Source organism: Cervus elaphus, chromosome 20, assembly GCF_910594005.1.
Source record: "Cervus elaphus chromosome 20, mCerEla1.1, whole genome shotgun sequence".
NCBI lineage: Eukaryota > Metazoa > Chordata > Mammalia > Artiodactyla > Cervidae > Cervus > Cervus elaphus.
This window is the reverse complement of record NC_057834.1, coordinates 121,527,097-121,544,181: the sequence shown is the minus strand read 5'-3', so window position 1 is coordinate 121,544,181 and position 17,085 is coordinate 121,527,097. Positions and strand designations below refer to the sequence as shown.

The following is a 17,085-nucleotide window of genomic DNA, read 5'->3' as shown; positions in this document are numbered from 1 at the left end:
ATGCTGCTGGGGCCCCTGAAGTTTCTAAAATCTTGAGGTTGGCTAGAAATTGTAGAAGACAAACACCCTGTGTGTTGTCATGCCTTTGGGCCACTTTGCCCAAATGTGTGGGAGGTTTTCATCCAATGGTGGGATGGGAGGCACACTCAACAAGTAAGCAGGAACACGCCTCAGGGCTTCCTCTCAGATGGGAGGTTTGCTTATGTGTGCCCTGTCCTCCCTCCACGCACCTCCCTCTTAAATCTCTCTTATCCTGATCGCACACATTCATTCTCATAGTCATACCCTCTCTATATTTCTATGTATCTCTCTACGCTTTTGCAGAGTCACCTTTCCCGAGTGGGGTCTAGATAATAGCTAATGTGGCTTAGTAACATGTTACTAAGTACTGAGCACTATTCTAAGCACTTAACTTGTCTCAGCTCATCACCACAACCCTACTAGGAAGTATCACCTCTTACTGTCGCTATTGCACAGATGAGAAACGAGGCTGGGTGGCTAAGTACCTTCCCAGGTCACACAGCTAGTAAAGAAGGAGGGTCACATCAAACTGAGGTAGCCCAGTTCAGCTCCCAGGTGAACTGCTCGCTGCTCATCTATCATCCAGTGTAGCCTCTCCCACCTTTCCTGTTCCCAGTCATTGTCTAAGCTGCAACAGGCTCTGAAGCGGGGAGGGATCGGTGGGTGCCTGGCGCCTGACGGCCTTGGCCTTGTTCCCCTGCCTGGCACAGCTGTTTGACCTGCTCAATAAGAAGGCCAAGCTGCGTGTGCTGGAGGACGGCAAGCAGCAGGTGCAGGTGGTGGGGCTGCAGGAGCGCCTGGTGAGCTGTGCTGACGACGTCATCAAGATGATCGACATAGGCAGTGCCTGCAGGTCAGAGTTTGGCTGGAGGAAGGGGCCACCTTCTAATGCCGGGTCAGGCGATAGATGAGCACTGAGCCCTTTGCTGTTTCCACAGAGCACTGCTTCCCCCAGCTTGGTGAGGGCTCTGAAGGCCTCTGCCTTAAGTGGTCTCAATGGGGCCAATGACCCAGGGTAAGACTTGTCAGGGGCGAGTCAAATCATCTTGAATCTGACCAGGGCAGACTTTATTACCAGACTCTTATCCAGAGGCATGCTTCCCGACTTCTCTGAGTTTCTCCTTGCTGTTCCCTCTCTCTGTGGTGGGGGACAGACGCTCTGGGTATGCTCTAGCTGGAAGTGATGGGGCCAGAGCTCCTGTGTAGACGGAGGAAAGTGTTCTACCAGGGCCCTCAGCGTGGTGCAGTGGGTGCTGTGCAGTTTATGGAGGACCAGGGAGGGGCTACCTCACCAGGGCCCTCGAGTTTAACAAGTGGGTCATGACAGTCCCTCCTTCCCTATGTGCCCTGCAGCAGAGGTAACTCATGCTTCCCCACGGCCTATGGCCCAGGCTCTGACCAAGGCCTTCACATAGAATTCAGTACTTTGGCTGCCAGGGTAAGCCATGCCCAGAGTGGCTGGAGGGAGGAGGGCTGCTGCCCAGGGAAGGAAAGACGGAAGTGGGACAGGATGACACAGAACGTCTAAGAGTCCTGGTCCGTCTCCCTCTCCTCCTGGAGAACAGCCTTGGAGCCTCAGGTGCCATGGTGGCTGGTGACCGCCCCCCCAGGAGCTCATGGCCCTTCTTTGTCCTCCTTTGCCACAGGACCTCTGGGCAGACATTTGCCAACTCCAACTCTTCCCGCTCCCACGCCTGCTTCCAGATTCTTCTTCGAACCAAAGGGAGAGTGCATGGCAAGTTCTCTTTGGTGGATCTGGCAGGGAACGAGCGAGGCGCAGACACTTCCAGTGCCGACCGGCAGACCCGCATGGAGGGTGCAGAAATCAACAAGAGTCTCCTGGCTCTGAAGGTAGCCAGGCCCAGCTGCAGGGGAGCGGGTGGCCCTGGAGGGCTGCTGGGAGGAGAGGGTGGGAGGGAGAGGGCATCTTGAAAGGAAGGAGGGGACCTCAGCTTCCCCTGCTGTCCCCCAGGAATGCATCAGGGCCCTGGGACAGAACAAGGCCCACACCCCATTCCGCGAGAGCAAGCTGACACAGGTGTTGAGGGACTCCTTTATTGGTGAGAACTCAAGGACCTGCATGGTGAGTTGGGTCCTTTGGAGTGGTGCAGTCCTGTCCCTGGGCAAGAGGCTCTGTATTCTTGACTAGCTGGGTTTCCAGGTTCTAATTTAACCGGGCTTCACCCCCTGCTTTTGGGCAGCAGGGTCCTCTTTGCCTACACAAGCAGAGAGGAAAGGATCTTCTCCCTTTACTGTGTGTCTGTGCACCTCTTGGGTCGGGGAGGTCGTTCCTCCCATACCTGATGAAAAGGGGGCTACAGGATTCAGGAGGAGGACCTTTGGGGAAGCAGGAGAGGCAGTCCTCGTCCCTCTGTGACTTCCCTCGGGTCATTGGCTCCCAGCCTAGGAAATTGGAGAGGGCCTCAGCCTTGAGTGACTTTCTGTCCCCTTATTTTATCCATAATGCTTTCTAGCTCAGATCTGCCCACCTTCCTCGCCAGGGAATATCCTCTCTCCTCCTGCTGAGGAAGGTGGGAATTGCTGACTAAGCTCTAAACCCCTCTCCCTAAGGCAGTATCTCTGAGCCCAGGTGAACTAAAGTTTCCAGCAGTAATCACAGGGCCTTGCATTGTGACCTTGGTGAGAGGAATGGGTCAGTAAAAAAGTAAAGAAGCAGGAGTAATCAGATACACCAGCAAAAACAGGGGACTGATCTTTAAAGAACCTTAGTTAAAAATAAATAAATAAAACATAAAGAACCTTAGTTTGCAGGGCCCATGGGGCAAGTTGCCTGGCACACAGTGAGTATTTAATGAGCTCTACCCCCAATTCCTGGCAGCCTCTCCAAGAGCACCCTTACCCTGGGATCCTTGACCATTAACTGCCCATTTCTTCTTTTGCAGATCGCCATGATCTCACCAGGCATAAGCTCCTGTGAATATACTTTAAATACACTAAGATATGCAGACAGGTACTGGTACCTATGCCAGGTGGGATGGGAAGGGGCAGGGTTGGGGAGGGAATGGTAGTGATGAGAGTGGGGAGGGGGCTCTGGGGACTTTGCCTATTGTCTCCTCTTCTGTGACTCGCTAAGTCTGAGGCTAAGTCTGTGACTCGCTAAGTCTGAGGCCTGTAGCATATGATGCTACAAAGTTTTTTTCTGATCCCCTTCAGGCTCTGGTGGGGAGCAGTGAATAAGAATCCTTCTAGGTCAAAGCAAAGCCACTACTCCATCTCCTTGAAGTCTCGAAACCTGAGTGGTGCTGCACACTTGTGAGTGCCAAAGAGGCTGCTGTGGGAGCTGTGACCTTCTTGTTTTCTCAGGGTCAAGGAGCTGAGCCCCCACAGTGGACCCAGTGGGGAGCAGCCAATTCAGATGGAAACAGAAGAGATGGAAGCCAGCTCCAACGGGGCCCTGAGTGCAGGCAATGTAAGGGAGGTGGGCCAGGCAAGCAGGGAACATGGCCAGCTGAGATGGAGACTGGGCCACACTGTTATGTGTCTCCTTTTGCCCCCTTAGTTCTCCAAGGAAGAGGACGAACTGTCTTCCCAGATGTCCAGCTTCAATGAAGCCATGACTCAGATCAGGGAGCTGGAAGAAAGGGCCATGGAAGAGCTCAAGGAGATCATACAGGTGGAGAGCTGGCCCTGGGCTCAGCGTCATTCTTTGAATGTGACCTAGGCTTTACATGCACACATACACCTCCTTAGTCTTCTGGCTGGGGTGGCAAGAGGCAGCCTTTTAGATCAACATTTCTTAATTCTCCAGTTAGTTATTCAGCTGCTGTTATAGGGCAGCTAATTACCACACCTCCTTCTCCAGCCTGGCACACATAGGCTTTCCCCCATCTTCCTGACTGGAGCTAGTCTCTCTCGCCTGTGCTCCCGACTGAGGGTTTGGAGGGTAGCCAGGTCTTGTCTGTTCATGAATGTTGGTGAATACTTTCTATATACCACCAGCTCCTGTGCTGAGACCAAGGGCCAAAATCATGAAGTATGGATAACAGGCCTAAAGAAAGACTTGATCAATCCCAACTCTTCTATTTATGAGCCAGTTTCCTCGTGAAAGTCATTGAGGCTCACTGGGCCCCAAATTCTTCATCTCCAAAATGGTCAAGACAAGATGGTTACATCTAAGGATTAAGTGATATGTTGTTAAACACTCAGCCTTCCCCAGCATGTGGTCAGCCTTTAGTAGGTGATGCTACCACTGCCGTGATCCCTACTGTGGAAGCACAAGTTGGGAAGAGGCCTGAAGGGCATCCTAACAGTAGGGCACTCCGAGTGTGGAGCAGAGGGGGCAGCTCGGGGCACTTAGATCTGAGAAGGGAACATGCAAGGTAAGTGTCTACACGTGTCCTCCCTCCCTCAAGTGCTCGGGGTCCAAATGTTTGAAAGGGCGTGGTACTTTCAGGAAGAGCAATAGGTTCACTCTGGCCATAGCAAAAGGTGTGAGCAGGTGAGGGAGGGAGATTAAGGCTGTGAACAGGTCAGCCAGGACCTGATGCTAAAGGACATTATGGTTCACACCAAAGGCCTGGACTTCGTTATGAGGGCAGTGAATGCCTTTGAAGGGACTAAGCAGAGTGGTGACTTGGTGACTTGAGAGCTTTAGGTGCCTTACTGTGGCCACAGTGGAGAGCCTGGCTTCAGGACCTAGGGAGAGCATGAGTAGAAACGCTTAGAGTTAAGAGCAGTTAGGAGATTGTTAGAGTTCAGGAGAGACATTGGTGCCTAGACTAGCTGTGACCATGGTCGTGGGATTGACAGGAAAGCATGAGATTTAAGAACCATTTCAGGGGTGCAATTGTTAGGATTGGGGGACAAGCAGGGTGAAAGAATTTTTGCTCAGATTTCTGGCTTGGGCATCAAGATATGCATTGGACCTCAGGGACAGGGACAAGTTTTTGGCAGGTGGGGGAAGGACAGATTCAAGCTGAGAGTTATGGGGGGAAGGTCAGGAGGCAGGGTCAGGGCCATGGCTAGAGGAACAGGCATCTGCATTACAGATGGTAGAGCCCTGGGGATGATTTGCTAAATTGGTTTGGTCATTATTGACCTGACAAGGTCCATCTTGTGTTGCTGCAGCAAGGGCCAGACTGGCTGGAGCTCTCCGAGATGGCTGAGCAACCAGACTACGACCTGGAGACCTTTGTGAATAAAGCAGACTGTGCCCTGGCCCAGCAAGCGAAGCACTTCTCAGCCCTGCGAGGTGGGTGCAGCCGGAGGGTGGGGCCTCTGGGTGATGGTGGCTCTGCCTGAGGGAACAGGGTCTCTGAGAGACCTGCTGACTTCAAGTGTACCACCCCTGCCTTCCAGATGTCATCAAGGCCTTGCGCCTGGCCATGCAGCTAGAAGAGCAGGCCAGCAAACAAATAAGCAGCAAGAAACGGCCCCAGTGACGACTGCAAATAAAGATCTGTTTGGTGTCATACCCAGCCTCTCCCCTCCCCTCCCCTCCTCAGCGAACTCTGGGCACCTGGTGGGTCTGAGCTGGGACAGGCTTTGGCAAATGCCAAGTATGGGCGCATCTGGGCCCAGGTCAGCTGGGAGGGGTCAGTCAGTGTGCATAGGACACAGCTTTCCTTTTCCTCACTTGCAGCCACGAAGGGAAAAAGGATGGAAGGAATGAGCTTTTAGTTATCCTGTGCACTGCCCTTCTCTCCAAGAGGGGAAGGCTCTCGGTCGTAGAGTTTTCCTCTAGGCAGCAATCTGCCCGTGTGAACTAGCTGCTGGGGGAGAGCTCCCCGGGGCTGTCCTGGCTCTGTGGGGAGAGAAGGAGCCTATAGTTCAGCTCTGCTGGCCCTGGCCTGCCTTCCACACCCTTGGTCCAGCCACTAATATATCTTGTACTTAAAAAAAAAAAAAGTTTCCCGGGGCCTCTTCCTTCCCTGCTGGTTTTTGAGGCCAATGAGGATCCCTTCTGTTTTATGTGTTTATACATTATGTCTAATAATAAAGAGAAAAAAATCAGCCTGTTGAGTGGTGTGTGGGAAGAGCCTTCTGGGACTCGGACGCTACCGCAGGGTAGTGCTGATGCTGACTCTCCCCAGGAGGCCACACCCTCACCTGTGGTTTCAGTGACGGTGGAGATGCCAACCTCTGCCGTGTTCAGTGCCGACAAGGTCCTAGGCCTTCTCCTGGACACAGGAGCCCTAAGCAGAAAGGAAACGGTGCTCTGTCAGTTACAGTCTGCTAAAGACATGATAAAGAATTCTGTGGGAACACTGACACAAAAGTACTTGCCTTGCTAGACAGGAAAGGGTCTGACAGGTTAACACGTTTGCTCTTGAAAAATGAGAAGTTTGCCATATAGACTGAGGAACCAAACACAGGGCACGGATGGTTTGGGAACCAGAAGGCTCCAGATCCCACGTCACAGAACACGAATCAGGTAGACAGTGTGTGCTTCGTCGCTCAGTCATGTCTGACTCTTGGTGACCCATGGACTGTAGCCCACCAGGCTCCTCTGTCCATGGGATTCTCCAGGCAAGAATACTGGATTGGATTGCCATTTCCTTCTCCAGGTAAATGGTAATGCAGCACTAAAAGGTTTTTAGCCTAGCGCCACACAACCAAATACGTGTTTTAGGAAGGCTTCAGTCGGGGAGACACGGGGGCATAGGACACCTGGTCTGCTGCAGAGACCCAGAGAGGAGTGGGGTCAGACAGACCAGGTTCTAGCCCTCTTAGCCTCAGGAACTTCATTGTAAAGTAGGGGCATTCTCTATCTTGTGAGAAAATCACATGAGTTTGAGGTGCCATCAAATAACCAAACAGGACCTAGATTCAGAAATTCACCTTGGACTTCTCTGGTCGTCCAGTGGTTGGGGGTCTGCCTGCCAATGCAGGGGACACAGGTTCAATCCCTGGTCTGGGGAGACTCCACATGCTGCAAGGCAGCTGGGCCCATGTACCACAACACCTGAACTCACGCCCTAGAGCCTGTGTTCTGCAACAAGAGAGGTCAGCAATGAGAAGCCCACACACCACAACTAGAGTAGCCTGTCCCCACAAAGTATTCCATATTTTTAGCTGCGGTGTTCAATAATGAAACACCACTACTACTAACCACTTACCATGATTAAAATTAATGAAATGAGAAATTTAATTTCTTAGACATACTAGTCACATTTTAAGTGCTCGAAAGTTACATGTGACTGAAAAAAAAGTTTGACAGAAATGGCACTAACTCTTGAGGCCTTAAAAGCTTCCAGCTTGCCACGTCTGTAAAATGAGGCCACCGATACCCGCCTCAGAATCGCAAAGATCGAATGAATGCCACCATCCCAGACCTGACCTCTAACGGGCCTGCATCTTGAAATCTTGACTCACAGAGACCCATTCTCCCCAACCAGAAGCTTTTAATAAATTTTGAATGCCCTCCCACCTGGCACCTGGTCAGCTCCTTTCTGTTGGTCCAGTGGGAACATAATTTGAGCAGAATGATTTGGAGACTTAAGAGCCCGGCTTCTGAAGTCATTGTGTAGAGTATGATCCAAGATCTGTGACTGTAGAAACTTAAGTGGGTTATTTAACCTCGTGCTCTCTGTAGAATAATAATGCTGGTATCGTGTTTGGGAATTCTCTGCCTACCCAGTGATTAGGACTCAGCACTCTCACTGCCAGGGGTCTGGGTTTGATCCCTGGTTGGGAAACTAAGATGCCACAAGTCAGGCAGCACTGTTAAAAAGAAGAAAGTTGAGTTCACACACCCAGCAGTAAGTACAAAGTCTCACATTTAATAAGTGCTAGCTATTTAAGCACAGAACAAAGATTTTTGTTTTAATATTGTATCTACAATATCTTGAACAAGCACACAGTATGTATATTTCAAATGAATAAATGAACTGTTCTCTAACTTCTCATGACTCTCCAACCACGTTGGTCTTTCTTTTTTTCCTTTTTTTATAGTTTAATGTATTTTAATAGCAAACTTACAGGAACAGCACAGGAGACAGACAACATTAAAAACATGTCTTTCCATGTAGGACAACTCAGAAAAGTATAGTGAATGGATGTAATCTACCACTGGAAAAAATAATAATAATAATAAAAAAAAAAAAAGAAACTTAAAAAAAAAAAATGCTACAAACACCATTTCAGTTCAGTTCAGTCACTCAATCATGCCCAACTCTTTGTGACCCCATGGACTGCAGCATGCCAGGCCTCCCTGTCCCTCACTGTCTCCTGCAGTTTGCCCAAGTTCATGCTCATTGCATCAGTGATGCTGTCCAGCCATCTTACACTCTGACGCCCTCTTCTCCTGCCCTCAATCTTTCCCAGCACCAGGGACTTTTCCAATGAGTCGTCTGTTTGCATCAGATGACCAAAATACTGCAGCTTCAACTGTAGCATCAGTCCTTCCAGTGAATATTCAGGATTGATATCCCTTAAAGTTGATTTATTTGATCTTCTTGCTATTCAAGAGACTTTTAGGAGTCTTCTCCAGCACCACAGTTCAAAGGCATCAATTCTTTGGCATTCTGACTTCTTTACCATCCAGCTGTCACAACTGTACGTGATCACTGGGAAGACCATAGCCTTGAGTATACGGACCTTTGTCGGCAGAGTAATGTCTCTGCTTTTCAACACACTGTCTAGGTTTATCATTGCTTTCCTGCCAAGAAGCAATCATCTTCTGATTTCATGGCTGCAGTCACTGTCTGCAGTGATTTTGGAGCCCAAGAAGAGGAAATCTGTCACTACTTCCACCTTTTCCCCTTCTACTTGCCATGCAGTAATTGGGGCCAAATGCCATGATCTTAGCTTTTTTCATATTTAGTCTTAAGCTGGCTCTTTCACTCGCCTTGTTCACCCTCATCAAGAGGCTCTTTAGTTACTCTTCACTTTCAGCCATTAGAGTGGTATCATCCACATATCTGAAGTTGTTGATGTTTCTCCCACCTATCTTGATTCTAGCTTGTAATCTATCCGGCCCCGAATTTCTCATGATGTGTTCAGCATATAGGTGAGTACCCTTACTCCTTTCTCAATCTTAAACCAATCAGTTGTTCCATACAGGGTTCTAACTGTTGCTTCTGGACCCACATACAGTTTTCTCAGGAGACAGCTAAGATGGTCTGATATTCCCATCTCTCTAAGAGCTTTGCACAGTTTGTCATGATCCACACAGTCAAAGGCTTTAGCGTAGCTGATGAAACAAAGACATTTTTCTGAAATTCAATCTTTATCCCAATCCCCAAGAAGGGTAGTACCAAAGAATGTGCTAACCATCAGACAACTGCACTCATCTCCCATGCTAGTAAGGTCATGTGTAAAATCTTGCATGCTGGGTTTCAGCATTATGTGAAGCAAGAACTTCCAGATGTCCAAGCTGGGTTTAGAAAAGGAAGAGGAACTAGAGATCAAATTGCCAGCATTAGCTGTATTATAGAATGCCATCGTACCAGGCATATAAAGATGAGGTTTCTTCACTGCTCCAGTAGAGGGCACACTCGTGCGAGCAACTTTTGTAGCCAGTCGCTTCCTCCGTGCTTTACCACCCGTTGATTGCGGGCAGTCGGCTTTGTACAAGCGGTGGTCCAGAGACCCTTACTTACAATGCTTCTCCTTCGGCTGGAGCTCGGCGAGCTAGAGGCGGCCCTAGCGTTGGAGAGCGACGGCGGCGCGGCGGCGGCAGCGAACACTGGTCTTTATTTCTTAAATATGCCAGGGCTTTTTAATTTTATTTATTTTTTAGGGCTTTAAAAAATAATAGCTGCTTTATTGAAATGTAATTCACATAGTATAAAACTCACTCTTTTCAAGTGTACAATTTAGCGGGCTTTTCTAGTGTAATCATCTATCACTAATTGGGCAACCATCACCCCTAATTCCAGAACATTTTTATGACTCCCCCAAAAGAAATCCTGTTGTACATCAACTATACCTCAATTTAAAAAAATCAAAAATATATATATATAAATTAATTAATTTTTAAAAAATCCATTACCCATGAGCACCCACATATACACCACCACTCACCTCTGCCTAGAGCCCTAACCAACCATAATCTATTTTTCTTTCACTATGGATTTGTCTATTCTGGACATTTGGTATAAACAGTATCATAATATCAAATGTGGTCTTTTGTGTCTGGCTTCTTCGTTTAGCATATGTTTTAAAGGATCATGTTGTAGCATATATCACTTTACTCCTTTTATGGTCAAATAATATTCCAATCAAATGGCTATAGCAGTTTTTGTTTATCCTTCAGTTGATGAACTTTTAGGTTACTTCCACTTTTTGGCATAATGAATAGACCATTTGTGCTATCGGTATTCGCGTATAAGTTTTTGTGTGAGTGAAACTTCAATTTTCGATTCTCTTGTCTGTATTCAAGCCCTTTGCCCATTTTTTTTTTTTAATTTTTTTATTAGTTGGAGGCTAATTACTTCATAACATTTCAGTGGGTTTTGTCATACATTGATATGAATCAGCCATAGATTTACACGTATTCCCCATCCCGATCCCCCCTCCCACCTCCCTCTCCACCCGATTCCTCTGGGTCTTCCCAGTGTACCAGGCCCGAGCACTTGTCTCATGCATCCCACCTGGGCTGGTGATCTGTTTCACCATAGATAGTATACATGCTGTTCTTTTGAAACATCCCACCTTCACCTTCTCCCACAGAGTTCAAAAGTCTGTTCTGTATTTCTGTGTCTCTTTTTCTGTTTTGCATATAGGGTTATCGTTACCATCTTTCTAAATTCCATATATATGTGTTAGTATGCTGTAATGTTCTTTATCTTTCTGGCTTACTTCACTCTGTATAAGGGGCTCCAGTTTCATCCATCTCATTAGGACTGGTTCAAATGAATTCTTTTTGATGGCTGAGTAATATTCCATGGTGTATATGTACCACAGCTTCCTTATCCATTCATCTGCTGATGAGTAATATTCCATGGTGTATATGTACCACAGCTTCCTTATCCATTCATCTGCTGATGGGCATCTAGGTTGCTTCCATGTCCTGGCTATTATAAACAGTGCTGCGATGAACATTGGGGTGCACGTGTCTCTTTCAGATCTGGTTTCCTCAGTGTGTATGCCCAGAAGTGGTATTGCTGGGTCATATGGGAGTTCTATTTCCAGTTTTTTAAGGAATCTCCACACTGTTTTCCATAGTGGCTGTACTAGTTTGCATTCCCACCAACAGTGTAAGAGGGTTCCCTTTTCTCCACACCCTCTCCAGCATTTATTGCTTGTAGACTTTTGGATAGCAGCCATCCTGACTGGTGTGTAATGGTACCTCATTGTGGTTTTGATTTGCATTTCTCTAACAATGAGTGATGTTGAGCACCTTTTCATGTGTTTGTTAGCCATCTGTATGTCTTCTTTGGAGAAATGTCTGTTTAGTTCTCTGGCCCATTTTTTGAAACAATACCATTCACCATTGCAACAAAAAGAATAAAATACTTAGGAGTATATCTACCTAAAGAAACAAAAGACCTATACATAGAAAACTATAAAACACTGATGAAAGAAATCAAAGAGGACACAAACAGATGGAGAAACATACCGTGTTCATGGATTGGAAGAATCAATATTGTCAAAATGGCTATTCTACCCAAAGCAATCTATAGATTCAATGCAATCCCTATCAAGCTACCAACGGTATTTTTCACAGAACTAGACCAAAGAATTTCACAATTTGTATGGAAATACAAAAAACCTCGAATAGCCAAAGTAATCTTGAAAAAGAAGAATGGAACTGGAGGAATCAACCTGCCTGACTTCAGACTCTACTACAAAGCCACAGTCATCAAGACAGTGTGGTACTGGCACAAAGACAGAAATATAGACCAATGGAACAGAATAGAAAGCCCAGAGATAAATCCACGAACCTATGGACACCTTATCTTTGACAAAGGAGGCAAGGATATACAATGGAAAAAAGACAACCTCTTTAACAAGTGGTGCTGGGAAAACTGGTCAACCACTTGCAAAAGAATGAAACTAGAACACTTTCTAACACCATACACAAAAATAAACTCAAAATGGATTAAAGATCTAAATGTAAGACCAGAAACTATAAAACTCCTAGAGGAGAACATAGGCAAAACACTCTCCGACATAAATCACAGCAAGATCCTCTATGACCCACCTCCCAGAATATTGGAAATAAAAGCAAAACTAAACAAATGGGATCTAATGAAACTTAAAAGCTTTTGCACTACAAAGGAAACTATAAGTAAGGTGAAAAGACAGCCCTCAGATTGGGAGAAAATAATAGCAAATGCCCATTTTTAAGTTGGATTGTCTCTATCATTGACTTGTAAGAGCTATTTATACAACATCTTCTAGATACTGGACCTTTATCAAATTTATGAGTTGCAGATATTTTTCCTCACACCATGGGTTGTCTTTTCATGTTCTTGATGGTATCTTTTGAAGCACAACAGTTTTCAAGTTCGATGAAGTCTTAACTTTTTGTTGTTTTTCTTGTAGTTTTGCTGTTATATCTGAGAATCCTAGGCCAGATCCAAGACTGTGAAGATTTACTCTAATGTTTTCTTCTAAGAGTTTTGTGGTCTTATATTTAGGCCATTGATCCATTTTGAGTTAATTTTTGTAGCCACTGTGGGGTAGGGGCTCAAAATTCATTCTTTGCATGCGGATACCTAGTTTTTCTAACATCACTTACTTTAAGACTGTTCTTTCCCTTATTGAATTGTCTTGGCAACCTTGTTGAAAATCAATTGATGTGCTCGCTTCGGCAGCACATATACTAAAATTGGAACGATACAGAGAAGATTAGCATGGCCCCTGCGCAAGGATGACACGCAAATTCGTGAAGCGTTCCATATTTTAAAAAAAAAAAAAAAAAAGAAAGAAAAAAAAAAAGAAAATCAATTGATGGCACGGGGACTAAGGGCTTGAATGAAGGCAGTCAAAAGGTAAAAACTTCTGGTTATGAGATATATGTGTGCTAGAGATGTAATGTACAACATGATAAATATAATTAACACTGCTGTATGTTACATATGAAAGTTAAGAGTAAATTCTAAGAGTTCTCATCATAAGAAAAAAATTTTTTCTAATTTATATTTATATGAGATGATGGATGTTCACTAAACTTATTGTGATAATCACTTCATAATATATATAAATCAAATCATTATGCTGTACAACTTAAACCTATATAGTGGTGTACCTCAATTATAGCTCAATAAAACTGGAAGAAAAAATAAACATAAAATTTTTTAAAAGAAAATGAGAAAAAAAAAAAAAAGAAAATGAGGACTTCCCTGGTGGTCCAGTGGTTAAGAATCCGCCTGCCAATGCAGGGAACATGACTTTGATTCCTGGTCAGGGAAGATTTCACATGTTGCGGGGCAACTAAGCCACAACTACTGAATCTTCATGAAACAATTACTGAAGCCTATACTTCCTAGAGTTTGTGCTCCACAACAAGAGAAGCCACCACAGTAAGAAGCCTGCACACAGCAAATAGAGAGTAGCCCCTGGCTCACTGCATCTAGAGAAAGACTGAGCAGCAATGAAGACCCAGTGCAGCCAAAAATATATTGACTAACTTAAAAAAAGAGAATGCACTTATTAATGAGACTTTAAATGCCATTCCATTAGTCTTTGTGCATGCTTGCTCGGTTTTGACTGACTGTGACCCCATGAACTGTAGCCCACCAGGCTCCTCTGTCCATGGATTTTCCACATAAGAACACTGGAGTGGATTGCTATTCTCTTCTCTATGGGATCTCCCTGACCCAGGGATTGAACCCGCGTCTCCTACATCTCCTGAATTGGTAGGCAGATTCTTTACCACTGAGCCACCTGGGAAGCTCTTCCATCAATCTATGCCTATCTTTATGCCAATACTTCACTGTTGGTTACTGTAGTTTATATTTTTTCTTTTTGGGGTCATGCTGTGTGGCTTGCAGGATCTTAGTTCCCTGACCAGGGACCAAACCTGGGCAATGGCAGTGAAAGCTTGGAATCCTAACCATTAGGCCACAAAGGAACAACCATAAGTTTTGAAATCAGGAAGTGTGAGTCCTCCAACTTTGTTCTTTTCCAATATTGTTTTGGCTTTTTGAGGGCCCTTGCAATTCCATTTGAATTTAAGGATCAGCTTTTCCACTTCTGCAAAAAAGGCTGATGGAATTTTGGTAGGAATTGCATTGAATCTGGGTTGTATTGCCATCTTAATATTAATCCAGGAATGCAAGATGTCTTCCTGTTTATCTCAGTCTTTAATTTCTTTCAACAATATTTTACAGTTTTCACTGTACAAGTCTTTTACTTCCTTGGTTAAATATATTTCCTAGATATTTTATTCTTTTGGATGCTACTACAAAAGGAATTGTTTCTAAGTTCCTTTTCAGATTGTTCATTGCTGATACATAAAAACAACCGATTTTTGTGTGATCTTTTTTTTTAAACTATTTTTTAAAAATTGAAGTATAGTTACTTTACAACATTGTATTAGTCTCAAATGTGCAGCAAAGTGATTTGGATATATATACTTTATATATACATATATTTATATATATTGTATATAAATATATATATATACATATATTTTTCAGATTCTTTTCCATTATAGGGAAAGAATTTTGAATATAGTTCCTTGTGCTAAACAGTAGATCTTTGTTGTTTATCTTATATTTAGTAGTGTGTACATATTAATCCCAACCTCCTAATTTATCTCCTCTCCTCCCTGCCCTCACTGAGTGTTGATATTGTACCTTGCAGCTTTGCTGAATTCTTTTAATAACCCTAATAGTTTTTTTAGTAGATTCTTTGGGATTTATTCTATTTAGGATCATGTCATCTGAATAGAGATAGTCTGACTTCTTCCTTTTTAATTAATGTTCCTTTTATTTTTCTTTTCTTTATTTCTAATTTCCCTGAATAAAGCACCCATTGTCATTCTGAACAAAAGTAGTGAGAATGGACATCCTTGTCTTGCTACTTGTTGCTACTTTGCAAAGCAGGCTCAGAAAAGGTATATGGGGGCTACATGTGGAAGCGAGATTCTGAGCAGAGACTTGAAGTGAGAGAGGAAGCCAAGCTAAGACCTAGGTGAAGAGCCTTTTCAGTCAAGAGAAGGAAAGCCTGAGACAGGAACAGCAGGGTGAGAGTGCCTGCAGGTGAGGGAGGAGAACGGGTAGGAGATGAGGTCAAATTGATAAAGCAAGCAAAGAGATAAGCAAGGGTCCAATACCCCTGGGTCTCCTAGGCCATAAGGAATTTAGATTTTATTCTGAATGTGCAGGGAAGCCATGGAAGTTTGAAGATACAGAAGAGAGAATGGAATAATGCTGGGAGAATCCTTTCAGCATGAGATGGGACAGGATCTGGAGCCAAGTGCAAAAGAGTCTCATCAGGCAGTTTTACTTATTGATAAACTTCCCTCTGCTTGAATTTCTCTTCAGCCACCAGCTAGCTTCTCACCTCCTCTCTAAAGTCATACTTCTTAAAGGAATTATCTACATATATGGTATCTTTTTAAATTTCCTGTTTGAATTTGAAAAATCCAGTTTCAAATTTTTCCCCACTCCAATGTAGCACTCAACCAAATAATCACTAGTGAGAGTTGGACTATAAAGAAAGCTGAGCACTGAAGAATTGATGCTTTTGAACTGTGGTGCTGGAGAAGACTCTTGAGAGTCCCTTGGACTGTAAGGAGATCAAACCAGTCAATCATAAAGGAAACCAGTTCTGAATATTCATTGGAAGGACTGTTGCTGAAGCTGAAACTCCAATACTTTGGCCACCTGATGCGAAGAACTGACTCACTGGAAAAGACCCTGATGCTGGGAAAGACGGAAGGCAGGAGGAGAGGATGACAGGGGATGAGATGGTTGGATGGCATCACTGACTCGATGGACAGGAGGTTGAACAAGCTCTGGGAATTGGTGATGGACAAGGAAGCCTGGCATGCTGCAGTCCATGGAGTCTCAAAGAGTCAGATACGACTGAGCTTACTGAACTGAACTGAGTCCTCCTTTTAACTAGATGTCACAGTAGCATTAGACAATGACCTCACCCTGTGCTGGCTTTCCTCTGGCCGCTCAAATTGCTCCCTCCAGCTCCTTTTCTCTACCTGGCCTTAAATGTTGCCATTCCTCAAGCCCTGGTCCCAGACCCTCCTTGTGTACAGTATTTCTTTGGGTGCCACCAGTTGGCCCACTACTGTATGCTGATGGGGCCCGTGAACCAAGAATAGTTTTCCTGTTTTTGTTTTTTAATATTTATTTATTTGGCTGTACAGGGTCTTAGTTGTGGCACTCGAGATCTTTAGTTACTGCGTGCAAACTTACTTATGGGATGTGGGATCTAGTTCCCTGACCTATGTGGAGAGCACAGAGTCTTAGCCACTGGACCACCAGGGAAGTCCCGGTTTTTGTTTCAAATGCTGGGAGAAAGAAAATCAAAAGTACGTTTCATGACAAGTGAATGCTAGTATCCCTTAAATTTTATTGACACACAGTCACATCCATTCATTTCCTATTGTCTATGGCTGTGTTCACACTCCAGCAGCAAAACTGAGTAGCAGTGACACAGAACCTAGAGCCCACAAAGGCCAAAGTATTAACTCTTCGTTTCCAAGAAAAGTTTGCTTTATGCTTTCTCCCTAGCTTCCATTCATTCTGGTAGCTTTGGTTACCACGTATATGCCAAGGATTCCCAAAGCAGCATCTTCGGTCCAGATCCCTTCTCTACGGATGACCAGACATGACCACCCAGCTGCCTGTCATTCCCACATGCAGGAGTCACCAAGAGACCAGAATGAACAAGACCAGACCAGCTCCTACCTCAGCGTACCCCCTTTTCACTAAGTGGCACCAATATCCATCCAACGGGTCACACTTCCTTGACACACCTCCCTTCCCCTAAATCAAACAAAACCAAAGTCCCCCTCTACTGTCTTCAACGCACTCGCACCCACAGCTCTCACCTAAAACTGGTCTTTTCCAAACGTAAATAAAGCCAGGCAACACTCGCCGGCGTTTGTGCCCTGGAAGCGGAGCCGCTCACGCATGCCCGACACCGCGAGAACCCTGCACGGCCCTCCCCCGCCGCGCAGCGTTCTCA

The 17,085-nt window shown here is 45.2% G+C and overlaps 1 protein-coding gene, 1 long non-coding RNA gene and 1 other non-coding gene across 5 annotated transcripts in view; 2 read left to right on the top strand and 1 right to left on the bottom strand.

Annotated features, from left to right (window-relative positions):
- The window catches only part of KIF2C (kinesin family member 2C), a 17,949-nt gene extending 11,955 nt beyond the window's left edge, over nucleotides 1-5,994 (top strand). For both annotated transcript variants that reach the window (XM_043876795.1, XM_043876794.1), the window contains 8 exons: nucleotides 732-874; nucleotides 1,668-1,872; nucleotides 1,994-2,104; nucleotides 2,925-2,992; nucleotides 3,346-3,451; nucleotides 3,542-3,655; nucleotides 5,110-5,233; nucleotides 5,341-5,994. In XM_043876795.1, coding sequence (XP_043732730.1) covers nucleotides 732-874; nucleotides 1,668-1,872; nucleotides 1,994-2,104; nucleotides 2,925-2,992; nucleotides 3,346-3,451; nucleotides 3,542-3,655; nucleotides 5,110-5,233; nucleotides 5,341-5,423 — 954 coding nt within the window. In that variant the 3' untranslated portion in view covers nucleotides 5,424-5,994. The remainder of the gene's footprint in view (nucleotides 1-731; nucleotides 875-1,667; nucleotides 1,873-1,993; nucleotides 2,105-2,924; nucleotides 2,993-3,345; nucleotides 3,452-3,541; nucleotides 3,656-5,109; nucleotides 5,234-5,340) is intronic.
- The window catches only part of LOC122677050, a 25,719-nt gene extending 8,634 nt beyond the window's left edge, over nucleotides 1-17,085 (bottom strand). The window contains exons 1-3 of one of the 2 annotated variants that reach the window (XR_006335695.1): nucleotides 16,949-17,085; nucleotides 6,091-6,176; nucleotides 1,842-3,613 (exon numbers count right to left, since the gene is read on the bottom strand). This is a non-coding gene — a long non-coding RNA (uncharacterized LOC122677050). Of the gene's footprint in view, nucleotides 1-1,841; nucleotides 3,614-6,090; nucleotides 6,177-16,948 lie in introns of those variants that run through there. The other variant, XR_006335694.1, reaches the window with a different exon arrangement.
- On the top strand, nucleotides 12,731-12,837 carry LOC122678441. The gene has a single exon (XR_006336114.1). It is a non-coding gene; the product is annotated as a U6 spliceosomal RNA (small nuclear RNA).